The 15,437-nt window shown below is 34.4% G+C and overlaps 1 protein-coding gene across 6 annotated transcripts in view; it reads left to right on the top strand.

Annotated features, from left to right (window-relative positions):
• l(3)L1231 (zf-C3Hc3H domain-containing lethal (3) L1231) overlaps positions 1–7,994 on the top strand; it is a 71,455-nt gene extending 63,461 nt beyond the window's left edge. For 5 of the 6 annotated variants that reach the window (XM_076474917.1, XM_076474918.1, XM_076474915.1 and 2 more), the window contains one exon: positions 2,674–7,994. In XM_076474917.1, the coding sequence (XP_076331032.1) occupies positions 2,674–3,683 (1,010 nt within the window). In that variant the 3' untranslated portion in view covers positions 3,684–7,994. The remainder of the gene's footprint in view (positions 1–2,673) is intronic. The other variant, XR_013019598.1, reaches the window with a different exon arrangement.
• The last annotated feature ends 7,443 nt before the right edge of the window (positions 7,995–15,437 follow it).

Here is a 15,437-nt window from a genome sequence, read left to right on the forward strand (position 1 = left end):
TAAAACAGAGATCACAGCTGTGTCAATATTATTGTCTATAGTAGTGTCTTTCTTTTTGTAGAGAGTTGAATCTAATTTGAAGTGATTGTTGTTGAAAATAAATTTGGAAGAATTTATGACTTTTGTAGAAATATCAGGGGCAGTGTAACAGCTGACTGATCTAGGAAGATACGTAACCAAACACATACTTTGTTCTGTAGGAATGAAAGCCTATGTGGAAGTGGCATCAAGAGAAAGATGATAGTTTTATGTATAAATCATATATATAAACCTGTTGAGAAAGTAATTGGTGCCATTAAGGTGTACTGTAACTTGTTAAGTTGTACGTGGACACTGTTGGTCTTAGGGTTGTATCAGTTTATGAACTGGAGGTAATCCATATGCTTCAGAGTGTTTTGAATGCGATGGCCTAACATTATCATGAAGTCACATGGGTATAGTGGTATTATTTTAAAATGTCCAGTTATTTCATTGGATCTTTCTTAAGAGGTTTGTATCCAGGGGAGCATCTTAATTATACATGTACTTCCATAGGTGGATGTATTCATCACAAAATTAATTATACATGTACTTCCATAGGTGGATGTATTCATCACAAAAGAACCTTTACATTTTTAACTCATTGATGGTTAACCTGAAAATCCTCAGATTTCATTGGTGTAACCCCTAGAAAAATATCAAACATTTTTGGAGTTGAACTTTATATATATATATTTTTTTTTCATATTCTCTCTGTCCTAAATATGTAAGGACTTGGTCTCTTTAACTGATCTTATAACCACCATAAAAGAAAAGCATAAATATAAGTTGCCCTATTTTCTTACTAGAACAACTTCATATTGTAACAAGAAACTACAGTTTCTTATCTTATATAGCTTACGACCCATAACATTATTCTTATATACTAAGATTTCTGTCACCCTACAGTACTGTTATATACTAAGATTTCTGTCACCCTACAGTACTGTTATATACTAAGAGTTCTATCACCCTACAGTACTGTTATATACTAAGATTTCTGTCACCCTGCAGTACTGTTATATACTAAGAGTTCTGTCACCCTACAGTACTGTTATGTACAAAGAGTTCTATCACCCAACAGTACTGTTATATACTAAGAGTTCTATCACCCAACAGTACTGTTATATACTAAGAGTTCTGTCACCCTACAGTACTGTTATATACTAAGAGTTCTGTCACCCTACAGTACTGTTATATACTAAGAGTTCTGTCACCCTACAGTACTGTTATATACTACGATTTCTGTCACCCTACAGTACTGTTATATACTAAGAGTTCTGTCACCCTACAGTACTGTTATATACTAAGATTTCTGTCACCCTACAGTACTGTTATATACTACGATTTCTGTCACCCTACAGTACTGTTATATACTAAGAGTTCTATCACCCTACAGTACTGTTATATACTACGATTTCTGTCACTCTACAGTACTGTTATATACTACGATTTCTGTCACCCTACAGTACTGTTATATACTACGATTTCTGTCACCCTACAGTACTGTTATATACTACGATTTCTGTCACCCTACAGTACTGTTATATACTAAGAGTTCTGTCACCCTACAGTACTGTTATATACTAAGAGTTCTGTCACCCTACAGTACTGTTATATACTAAGAGTTCTGTCACCCTACAGTACTGTTATGTACTAAGATTTCTGTCACCCTACAGTACTGTTATATACTAAGAGTTCTGTCACCCTACAGTACTGTTATATACTAAGAGTTCTATCACCCAACAGTACTGTTATATACTAAGAGTTCTGTCACCCTACAGTACTGTTATATACTAAGAGTTCTATCACCCTACAGTACTGTTATATACTACGATTTCTGTCACCCTACAGTACTGTTATATACTAAGAGTTCTGTCACCCTACAGTACTGTTATATACTAAGAGTTCTGTCACCCTACAGTACTGTTATATACTAAGAGTTCTATTACCCTACAGTACTGTTATATACTACGATTTCTGTCACCCTACAGTACTGTTATATACTACGATTTCTGTCACCCTACAGTACTGTTATATACTAAGAGTTCTGTCACCCTACAGTACTGTTATATACTACGATTTCTGTCACTCTACAGTACTGTTATATACTAAGAGTTCTGTCACCCTACAGTACTGTTATATACTAAGAGTTCTGTCACCCTACAGTACTGTTATATACTAAGAGTTCTGTCACCCTACAGTACTGTTATATACTAAGATTTCTGTCACCCTACAGTACTGTTATATACTACGATTTCTGTCACCCTACAGTACTGTTATATACTAAGAGTTCTATCACCCTACAGTACTGTTATATACTACGATTTCTGTCACTCTACAGTACTGTTATATACTACGATTTCTGTCACCCTACAGTACTGTTATATACTAAGAGTTCTGTCACCCTACAGTACTGTTTCACACTAAGATTTCTGTCACACTACATTACTACATAATATAAAACAGAGATCAAAACATAGTATTTTCTAAAGGCTAAAAGTTTGCATGACTGAAACTTAAGGTGAGTTTTACCTACTAAGATTTCTGTCACACCACATTCTTGTTTCTTAGCCCTTGTATACTTTTAACATACAAAGTACTGTTGGTCATGTGTAATTTGTATATAAAATTGATTTTTTTTGTTAAACAAAGAAAGCAAGAATGGAGAATATGTTCCTTCAAGAGAAGAGACAGAAGAGCTGGAACGGGCCCTTGCAGCTGTATCTAAAGATGTTCGTATGGCTAAAGAGTCTCTTGCAAAGCTGTCAGGAACAGGGCGAGAGCTTGGTGGCCTTCACAATAACCTACTTGAATCAGATAACCTGGTTGTGTCAGTGAATGAGAATTCATTTCATGAACTGGCTCACAGTGGATTGGATAACCTCAGTGTCATCACCAGTACCTTGTCCAGTGACCTAACCTCTTTGTCTGAAGATCTTTCAACCATGGCTCAAGGTCATATGTCACATCCTTCCCTTGTATCAGAAAGCCATTTGTTACATAATTCACTTCTCACTCTACAATCAGATCTTTCACATTCAAGTTCCATAAATGGCTATTATCTAGGACAAAATCGTATCCAATCAGATGGCTTCGGGCTACTCTCTGGTGTTTTTGATGGTGGAGTCATATCCTATTCAGCTGTTGATCCAGGAATAATTAGCTCAGTGGACTGTAGCTTTCCTCATGGTGCCTCACATTTTTCAACTACAGCTGTAGGCCTTGGAAACCCCAACACGTCAACAGCAAATACTGTATTCTCGTCAGTAAGTTCTTTTTTAACAACAGGGTCTGTTAGCACTAGTAATACGGGGGATGAAACTGTAGTTTCAGTAGACCATACACCACCAGAGTGGTTTCTACCATGTTCTGAATCTTTTTCACACCCTGCCAATCAGAATGGGTTTTGTATCAGTTCTACAGCAAATGGCCAAGTTTTACCTAGTGTGCAACAGTTATTAACTACCATTGGGAAATATCCTCTTCATACATTAAGTACTGAAGTTTCAGTGGTGTCCAGTCCCAGCAGTTTGTCCACTCCAGCAGTCCTCAGTGAGAAGATAGCTGATGGAGATCACATTCAAACTATGTGTGTCACTGGTTCTTCAAATGTTTTAACAGAAAATCCTGGAACAGCTATTAAACAAGGAGGTGTTTCCTAGCAGTAGCTTGTAATTTCAAGTCAATATCTTGAGACTGTAAAGTAGTGAGAATAATTGTACATTCAATGATCCTTGTAAAGAAGGCTGTAGATACACACTTTATGTTTGAAACCTGTATTTGGATGGGTGACCAGAACATGCTCAACTGCTGATTTGTTTTTTTAATTGTAAAGGTTAGTTTTACACTGAACACTTCTGTTTGTACAGCTAATAATTTTGTTTGTTTCCTTTTGTACATTATCTTGTTACACTAGTTTGTATTATATTTAAACTCAAGGACCACTTCTTTATGAACATAAGATATGATATTCCAGAATTTCTCATTTTGTGATTTTATGGAAACAAATTTTCCAGAAGGAGACTTGATATCTGAATATTTTAAACAGTAGATTAAAATATAAACATTTTAAAATGTAAACCCTTTTTTATCACTATGATTTAAATACAGATTGTTAAAAATAAAGGTATTTTCTTAGGGTTTTCGAGCAATACTTCAATGATGTATATTTTTAATTAAATGTTAAGTAGATAAATAGGTAAGTCAGCAGTGATTACACAATTGATTAAATGGTTTTTCACAAAAGGAGAAAATTACAGTTGATGTAGGTAAGTCTTGAGTCTGAACACTTTTCAAATGAGAAGGTATATGTTGTTATCCTATTGTTAAAAGATCAGGTTTTGTTTAAGTAAAAAATGTGATTGAGTCCTCACAAAAAAGGTAAAATTCTAAAGGCTAAAAGTTTGCATGACTGAAAATTAAGGTGAGTTTTATTGTTTAATGCATAGTTTGTTTCCCCTTTTTAAGAGATAACATTTAGTTAAAAACAGGATATTGTTAAAAAAAGAACTACATATACTGTCCCTTCTTAAGAGGTAACATTTAGTTAAAACAGGATACTGTTAAAACAATAATTACATATACTCCCCATTTATTAGAGAACATTTGAGTTAGAAATGGGATATATCTGAGACATTGAACTACATATATTCTCCCTTCTTAAGAGGTATGGTTTATTTAAGAAGACATTATTTCTGAATCAGGAATCAAGGTTAACTGAAAATACTGTAATGAAATCAGTGATTTTTCACAGTGAATTTTTCAGGTTGTGAAAATGTACAATGTACATTCATCCCTATGTGTTATTGAGTTCCCACTTTGAGATGAAATGCAGTGGTTTACTAGCTGTTAAGTTGAACTTACAAAAATAAATGTTTTTAAGAGATTGTTTAGATTTAGTAAGTTTTTAAGTGATGAGCAGTATTTAGTTATTAAAGAAATTCATTAGTAATAATGAGCAAATAGATAACTATGTTTATAGCAGTGGTTCAAAGTAGTAAAACATGTCTGCTGGTACTATGTCACCTTAAAATATCCAAGTCCATTGTTTCTTTAATAATAGTAACAACAAAGAAAACTGTTTAAAAGTTAATAACTATAGAGCCTATCAACTCGTCCTTCTGACAGTGAGAATAACTATATTTTTTTGTTCAGTGTATCTCCTCATAGCTCAAGCTAGTCTGACCTTTGTATCTTTATTATGTTACCATAGTAAGATAGTTTTGTCATCTATCAGAATTGGTGTAATAGGCTATCACTAGAAATTTTACTAAGTGAGACCTGAAATGTCTGATAGAATGTTTTACAGTTTATAGCAGTAAAGAGAAATTCATTTAATTTTGTGGTTTGTATCTTGAAACCAAAGTAAGTTAATGTTAGACAAACTGAAACAAGTGTAAGAGCAAACCACAAAATGTAACACTTAAAGGAAGTGTATCTTCAAAGCCTTATAAAAAGATGTTTTTAGAAAGTTATTGAATTAGGTAGATGGTTTACCAATCACCATAAAGTATCCTGTGACGTGGACACTTCCATATATGAACATATCAGTTTCCATTATAAAGGAAGTGTTTAGTCTTGTATAAACCAGGCTATTATCTAGCATTCACTAATTTGTACCGGTTACGTACTATTATGAAATTACTACGTATTCAGGAAATGTCATAACAGTAAGGTAGAAAAAACTATATCCACTTGATAGTTGTTTTCAATTCTGTTATTTCTGTAGCAACAGTTTTGATACTAGTAGGTATGTAATGTTATTAAAATTTGTAGTTGTACCATACTGTAGATGTTTGTCCAGTAATATGAACTTATGTGTACAAGGTGTTATCTTGAGATTTATGAATGAAAATGAGTTGTTTTAAAGAGGCTGAAAGTGCAAATTTGAAATTCTTTATTATTCTGTTATTTATTTTGGATCAATGAATTAATCTATAAGCTTCAAGAACAATTTTTGAAATAAATTGTAAAACAAATGTGTAAATAAGAAACATTTCAGAATCAATTTTAGCATAATATATGTAAATATTCATGTTCACTAGATGTTGTACATCAATGTGTGTGCTTTTAACATTCTCACACTATTCAATAAGGGATGGTCATACTAGAAGTAATTCTAAACTGTCAGTAAATTAGCTGTTGTGTTAAACTGTTCAGATCTGGTTCTTGATGGTAATTGTCCCTCAGCTTCTCATGGGGACACCTTCTTCAGTTTTTATTGTTATTAAAAGAAATCATTTGGTACCTGTTTTTCTCCTGTATGATCAGTTGTGTAAGACTTTGTAATGTGGGTTAAAACATAAGATGAATTTTTACAGTCTGCCCCTTTCCCCATTTGTTTTACTATATAAATATAAAACCAGGTTTTCTTACCTTTAATGTAGGAATGTGTAGACATCATGAAACTGTATTGAAATGTCTTGTTTGTGCTGTGATCACAATATTGTTAGGTAATACTGTACACAATGTTATCGTAACATCAGAAATGGTAAGTAGGTAATACTGTACACAATGTTATCGTAACATCAGAAATGGAAAGACTGGTATTGTTAGGTAATACTGTACACAATGTTATCCTAACATCAGAAATGGAAAGACTGGTATTGTTAGGTAATACTGTACACAATGTTATCGTAACATCAGAAATGGAAAGACTAGTATTGTTAGGTAATACTGTACACAATGTTATCGTAACATCAGAAATGGAAAGACTAGTATTGTTAGGTAATACTGTACACGATGTTATCGTAACATCAGAAATGAAAAGACTAGTTTGTTTGATGTGTGTTTTAACTGTATAAGATTTTTTCTCTGTAAATTTTAATGTTTAATATTTAGTTTACCAACAGGATTTTCGTTTTTATTTTTATTTTATGGTACAACACTGTTGAAGTATTGTGTTTGAAAACTTGTTCTCTTACTAAAATTGATGTACATTAATAATTGTAGATTTGTTATAAATTTATAAAATATAACTTATTTTATTCTTATAGAAAGGCAAACAAATTTAGACCTGCTGGATAAAGTATGTTACAGTTTTTAAACCTACGGCTCTGCAAAGTTACCCACAATAAGGTAGCTGTGTACATTTACTTTTAAAACTCCGACAGAATAGTAGCTTGTATAATGATATGGAGAAATACTTCTGTTAATTATCAGTGTTTAGACATAAAATATCTTCATTGGATATTTCAAAAACAGGTAGGGGAGAGTCCATGTAATAATAAAGTTTTTTAATAAGAAGAGATAATGAAACTCTGTAATAACTAGTTGTACAGTTTGAAAGATTTGTTTCAAGCATGAATAGAACGTCTTGTAATTTGGTCATTATAAGTGTTTCAATTGTGATTATCAGATGTATTCTAAATAGTTTCCATGTAACATGATCCAGAAAGAAAGGTTTCAGTTTGTATCAGAATGAACACTTATTGGTGCTTCGTATTTCACTAAATGGTCTTAAACAATCACTGATATTGTTTGTAAAGTTTTATCATCCTATATGGCAGGACTTTGCTCATATATTGTAATAGTAACACCATTTATAAAAGGTTATTAGAAGTTTAGTAGAAATCAGTGGATTTTGTTCTATATGATTTGTTCCAGTTTTGCAAATGTCCAGTGCATCAGGATAAACATCACAGTGATGGAATCTTTGTCGTTCATCTCTGTATCCTGTAACTGGCTCTAGCCTCATCAATAAATATATTTTCATAGTACATTTACTGAACAAGTGTCTTCTACAGTAAGAAAACAGTATTCTGTTACGAGTGCATCTAGCATGGTTCTGAGTTTCTGTCAGTTGACACTGTATGTAAGAAAAGTGCAGATAAATCACAGTCATAATTCTTGTACTTTCTATATCATCAGTATATCAAATAACTTTAAAATAACTGTTATAATATATGTGAATAAAATCTCAGGACAGTCTTGTATATACTGAAAACTTTAATAAAACTCTGTCGACATTTCAATTAGATTACCTGTAACAATATAAAGATTTACTAAAGTGCCATGACCATCTAAAAAAACGTTTAAAAAACATATTATGGAACCTACACTACTAGTTCAGTCCTGTCACAAGCTTGTCTTTAATATAATTAATAGTACCTACACTACCAGTTCAGTCCTGTCACAAACTTGTCTTTAATATAATTAATAGTACCTACACTACAAGTTCAGTCCTGTCACAAGCTTGTCTTTAATATAATTAATAGTACCTACACTACAAGTTGAATCTCGTCTCAAGCTTGTATTTAATATAATTAATAGTACCTACACTACCAGTTCAGTCCTGTCACAAGCTTGTCTTTAATATAATTAATAGTACCTACACTACAAGTTCAGTCCTGTCACAAGCTTGTCTTTAATATAATTAATAGTACCTACACTACCAGTTGAATCTCGCCTCAAGCTTGTATTTAATATAATTAATAGTACCTACACTACAAGTTCACTCCTGTCACAAGCTAATCTGTAATATAATTAATAGTACCTACACTACTAGTTCACTCCTGTCACAAACTTGTTATTAATATAATTAATAGTACCTACACTACTAGTTGAATCCTGTAATAAGTTTGTCTTTACTATAACTAATAGTACCCAAACTACTAGTTCAGTCCTGTCACAAGCCTGTCTCTAATATAATTAATAGTACCCAAACTGCTAGTTCGGTCCTGTCACAAGCCTGTCTCTAATATAATTAATAGTACCTACAATACTAGATCAGTCCTGTCACAAGCTTGTCTTTAATATAATTAATAGTACCTACACTACTAGTTCAGTCCTGTCACAAGCTTGTCTTTAATATAATTAATAGTACCTACACTACTATTTCAGTCCTACCATCAGCCTGTCTCTAATATAATTAATAGCACCCAAACTGTTGGTTCAGTCCTGTCACAAGCTTGTGTTTAATATAATTAATAGTACCTACACTACTATTTCAGTCCTATCATCAGCCTGTCTCTAATATAATTAATAGTACCTACACTACTAGTTCAGTTCTGTCACAAGCTTGTCTTTAATATAATTAATAGTACCTACACTACTAGTTCAGTCCTATCATAAGCCTGTATCTTATATAATTAGTGGTATCCAAACTGCCCGTTCAGTCCTGTCACAAGCTTGTCTTTAATATAATTATTAGTATCTACACTATTAGTTGAATCCCGTCACAAGCTTGTCTTTAATATAATTAATAGTACCTACACTACTAGTTCAGTCCTGTCACAAGCTTGTCTTTAATATAATTAGTAGTACCTTCACTACTAGTTGAGTCCTATCATAAACCTGTCTCTAATATAAATAAAAGTTCCAAACTGCTAGTTCAGTCCTGTCACAAGCTTGTCTTTAATATAATTAATAGTACCTACACTACTAGTTGAATCCCCTCACAAGCTTGTCTTTAATATAATTAATAGTACCTACACTACTAGTTCAGTCCTATCATAAGCCTGTCTCTAATATAATTAATAGTACCCAAACTGCTAATTCAGTCCTGTCACAAGCTTGTCTTTAATATAATTAATAGTACCTACACTACACTGTCTCTAATATAATTAATAGTACCCAAACTGCTAATTCAGTCCTGTCACAAGCTTGTCTTTAATATAATTAATAGTACCTACACTACACTGTCTCTAATATAATTAATAGTATTCAAACTGCTAATTCAGTCCTGTCACAAGCTTGTCTTTAATATAATTAATAGTACCTACACTACACTGTCTCTAATATAATTAATAGTATTCAAACTGCTAGTTCAGTCCTGTGACAAGCTTGTCCTTAATATAATTAATAGTACCTACACTACAAGTTGAATCTCGTCTCAAGCTTGTATTTAATATAATTAATAGTACCTACACTACTAGTTCAGTCCTGTCACAAGCTTGTCTTTAATATAATTAATAGTACCTACACTACTAGTTGAGTCCTGTAGCAAGCTTGTCTTTAATATAATTAATAGTATTCAAACTGCTAGTACACTCCTGTCACAAGCTTGTCTTTAATATAATTAATAGTACATACACAGTACTAGTTCAGTCGTGTCATAAGCCTGTCTCTAATATAATTAATAGTACCAAATTGCTAGTTGAGTCAGGCCACAAGATTGTGTTTAATATAATTAATAGTACCTACACTACTAGTACAGTCCTGTCACAAGCTTGTCTTTAATATAATTAATAGTACCTACACTACTAGTTAAGTCCTGTTACAAGTTTGAGTTTAATATAATTAATAGTACCTACACTACTAGTTCAGTCCTGTCACAAGCTTGTCTTTAATATAATTAATAGTACCTACACTACTAGTTCCGTTTTGTCACAAGCTTGTTTTTAATGTAATTACTATTACCTACACTACAACTTGAGTCCTGTCTCGAGCTTCTCCTTAATGTAATTACTAGTACCTACACTACAACTTGAGTACTGTCTCGAGCTTCTCTTTAATGTAATTACTAGTACCTACACTACAACTTGAGTACTGTCTCGAGCTTCTCTTTAATGTAATTACTAGTACCTACCCTACAACTTGAGTCCTGTCTCGAGCTTCTCTTTAATGTAATTACTAGTACTTACACTACAACTTGAGTACTGTCTCGAGCTTCTCTTTAATGTAATTACTAGTACCTACACTACAACTTGAGTACTGTCTCGAGCTTCTCTTTAATGTAATTACTAGTACCTACCCTACAACTTGAGTCCTGTCTTGAGCTTCTCTTTAATGTAATTACTAGTACCTACACTACAACTTGAGTACTGTCTCGAGCTTCTCTTTAATGTAATTACTAGTACCTACCCTACAACTTGAGTCCTGTCTTGAGCTTCTCTTTAATGTAATTACTAGTACCTACACTACAACTTGAGTTCTGTCTCGAGCTTCTCTTTAATGTAATTACTAGTACCTACCCTACAACTTGAATCCTGTCTCGAGCTTCTCTTTAATGTAATTACTAGTACCTACCCTACAACTTGAGTCCTGTCTCAAGCTTCTCTTTATTGTAATTACTAGTACCTACCCTACAACTTGAGTCCTGTCTCAAGCTTCTCTTTATTGTAATTACTAGTACTTACACTACAACTTGAGTCCTGTCTCGAGCTTCTCTTTAATGTAATTACTAGTACCTACACTACTACTAAAATCATGTGTAGTTAATACTACCTGCGCTACCATTTCTGTCCTGTCATAAAGTTGTCTCTTATATAATTAATAGCACTAAATATAGTAGTTGAGTAAAGTGACAAACGCATCTCTGATGTAATTAGTAGTACCTACACTACCAGTTGAGTTCCGTCACAAGCTTACTTTAGTTAACAATACCTGCAGTACTTGCTAAATCCCGTCTCGACTTTTCCTCTTACGTAATTCATAGTACCAATACTACTAGTTTAGACCCGACAGTAGCTTGTCTCTAATGTAAGCAGTAGCTTCCTCAGAGTGTGAGTTATAATTCACAGTACCAATACTACTAGTTTAGACCCGACACTAGCTTGTCTCTAATGTAAGCAGTAGCTTCCTCAGAGTGTGTTATAATTCACAGTACCAATACTACTATTTTAGACCCGACACTAGCTTGTCTCTAATGTAAGCAGTAGCTTCCTCAGAGTGTGAGTTATAATTCATAGTACCAATACTACTAGTTTAGACCCGACACTAACTTGTCTCTAATGTAAGCAGTAGCTTCCTCAGAGTGTGAGTTATAATTCATAGTACCAATACGACTAGTTTAGACCCGACACTAACTTGTCTCTAATGTAAGCAGTAGTTTCCTCAGAGTGTGAGTTATAATTCACAGTACCAATACTACTAGTTTAGACCCGACACTAGCTTGTCTCTAATGTAAGCAGTAGCTTCCTCAGAGTGTGAGTTATAATTCATAGTACCAATACTACTAATTTAGACCCGACACTAGCTTGTCTCTAATGTAAGCAGTAGCTTCCACAGAGTGTGAGTTATAATTCATAGTACCAATACTACTATTTTAGACCCGACACTAGCTTGTCTCTAATGTAAGCAATAGTTTCCTCAGAGTGTGAGTTATTTATTATCTGCCATTTTTCTTGGTGTCCACAATAAGTTTTTGTACTTCTCTGAAACCTGACACATTATAATTATATTTCTAGAGCTATGCACATGACTTGAGGTGATCTTTATCTATGCTGTGTACTGAAAATCAATGAGAAGTTTCTGAATATTATAATATACTCTTCAAAAAAAGAAATGCAAAAGCAAAATATGAGACAAATTGTTAACAAGTTTATTCTGGGTAGTTGTGTATGACATTTGTGAAACTTTGCACATTCACTGCTGAACATCCAAAGTCTGCAAAGGCGAAGTTCACGCTTACTAGTTGAAGTTTAACGTCACTCAACGTCAATAAAGGGTATGCCCCCCGTGAGCATCAATAACTGCTTGGCATCTCCTGCCCATGGAAGCGATGAGATGACAAATCACATCCTGTGGAATGGCTGTCCACTCAGCCTGCAAAGCTGAGGTAGAGTCTGCGGTTGAGGTTGTCGCCGTCGCAGACGTCGGTCCAACTCGTCCCAAAGATGTTTGATGGGGTTTAAATCTGGTGATCTGGAGGGCCAGGGAAGAACGTTTATGCTGTGGTGTCTCAAGAAGACAGTGGTGAGTCGGGCTGTGTGAGGACGGGCGTTGTCATGTTAAAAAACGTCGTTGACGTTCACCATGATGAGTTGCACATGGGGCCTAAGAATCTCGTCGACGTATCATTGAGCCATAAGATTCCCTCGAATGTGCAAAAGGTCTGTTTTGGCATTGTAGGCGATGGCAGCCCACATCATGACGCTGCCACCACCAAATTTGTCAACATCCTGCACACAGTTTGCTGCAAAACGTTCACCTCGGCGACGGTAAACACGAGTCCTTCCATCCTGCCTATGAAGCATAAAACGTGACTCATCGCTGAACCAAACATGCCTCCATCATCGATGAGGCCATACCCGATGTGCCCGAGTCCACTGCAGTTGTGCTTGACGATGTTGCTGGGTGAGGATGACGCCTCTGACTGGACGTCGAGGTCGGATTCCTGCATCTCGTAGACGGTTGCGTGAGGTCTGATCGGAAATCCTTCGCAGCCCTGGTATGGTTGAGGCAGTAGACGTCGCAGTGGTGGTCCTATCCTGAAGGTGACGTAACCGGATGTTGCGATCTTGTGCAGGCGTGGTCACACGAGATCTGCCAGATCGTGGACGGTCACGTGTTGATCCATGTTGTTGGTGACGATTCCATAGCCTTGTGATGGTGCTTGGGTGGACATTCACAACTCTGGCAACGTCTGATCGAGATTCGCCTGCTTCCAAGCGACCCATGGCGTTGTTGCGTTGTGCTTCAGTTAGTCTTGGCGTAACTGCATTGCGTGTCGGTGGCTTAACACTGAGCTATGGAAACCGAGAACCTGTCACTTTTATAGGGATTTTGCACATGTTGCACTTGCAGATCTCTCAAACAAATTTATTGGACACGCATGCGTTTTGGCGAAAAATCCGATGTTTTCCTCTGTTTTTAAAGTGCACAACTTTTATTGTCATTTTGGTCTGACAATCAGTGCCTTAACACGTGTAACATCACATACTCTGAGCTTGTAACGTTATTACATAAATTTCCCTTTAAAATAACAAAAATATCCCTTTTGCGTTTCTTGTTTTGAAGAGTATATTTTATTTTTAACACAGATCTACCGGTTGAAATGTTAAAAAATATCCTCGGGGTTTTCAGTATTTTAGGGAGCATCAAACACAATACAGTCTTCTTACAGATCATGCAAAGGATTTTGAAAATTGAAGACTACTGGAAACTTGTCATTAACGAATTGATAAAATACAACAGGTTTAATGTTAAACTTTTAAAATATGTACACATAGCGAACGTCAATTATGAATTCATAAAACAACGTACGTTAAACTTTAACTATATGTACACGTAGTCAACGTCAGTTATAACTTCATAAAATACCAGTTTTAATGTCAAACTTTGACAATATTTACACGGAACGAACATCAATTATGAATTGATAAAATACTCTACGATTAATGTTAAACATTAACAATATGTACATGTAGCAAACGTAAATTATGAATCTATAAGATACCACACGTTTAACAGTAAACTTTCACAATGTGTACACATAGTGAACATCAATTATGAGTTGAAAAGATAACAGGTTTAATGTTAAACTTTAACAATATGTACACGTAACTACAGTCAGGCACACAGCTAAATAGTTAACATCTGTTTACTTTCAGAACAATGATGTTCGCTATATTTTCTGTAAGAAGTGTGAACGAAATCTTCCAAAGAACACCATCCCTACAGTTAAACACAGAGGTGGCTCGATCATGCTATGGGGTTCCTTCAGCTCTTCTGGTGTAGGCAGCCTTCACCGCATCAACAGAATCATGAAAAAAGAAGAGTACGTTGATATATTAGACACTTATATCAAGAATGATGCTCGGAACTTGCAGCTCAGGCATCATTGGATCTTCCAGCACGACAATGACCCTAAGCACAACATCGAAATATGTGCAATCCTGGTTGCAAAGGAACCATATACACGTTCTGGAGTGGCCATCGCAGTCACCCGATCTCAATCCAATTGAAAATGTTTGGCATGAGTTGAAGACGAGAGTTCATCAGCATCATCCGAAAAACTTGCATGATTTGGAGGCCTTCTGTAAAGAAGAATGGAAGAAACTACCAGTCGAGTACTGTCAAACAATCATGGAGGGCTATGAGGAGAGATTGCACCAAGTAATTCACCTGAAAGGCTACACAACTGACCATTAAAGTGGACACACGAACACTTCTGCCCCTCCTATGTTTGGTTATTTGTTTATAAACAGTTTATTTGTCATTCAATCTACATAAAAATTTATGTAGATATGTGTTAGTTTAATATTTATAAAATACCATAATTTCATTATCCTAACTCTGATACTTTTTAAGTTATGAGGAAAAAACTACTCACGACGCAAGGGGTACAAACACTTTGTCGTAAATGTACATAATGAATTATTGTAACATATGAAAATTTATGTAAAAAATTTAAATATGTTAAATTTGATAAATTCTATTTGTTTATAGAATATTAAATAAACTTGTGAAGGTCCTGATGTGCCAAACATGTTTATAATACATTTGCTATTTGAAAAAGTAAATTTCCTTAAAAAGAAAGATGCATTATATGTTAGTATTTACAATATACAAATTATTTTCATAGTATACCACTGTTTCTAAATATAATTCACCATTTTTGTACTAGTGTGTTAAACCTCAAACTGCAGGAATACTTTTCTAATATTAAAGAACTAAGATATTAATTGAATTGTTTAAACTTAATCTGTTGAATAACATATGTGAAAAATATTTCTGAAGTCATCAGATAATAA

The sequence above is a fragment of the Tachypleus tridentatus genome, chromosome 13, assembly GCF_004210375.1.
Source record: "Tachypleus tridentatus isolate NWPU-2018 chromosome 13, ASM421037v1, whole genome shotgun sequence".
Lineage (NCBI taxonomy): Eukaryota > Metazoa > Arthropoda > Merostomata > Xiphosura > Limulidae > Tachypleus > Tachypleus tridentatus.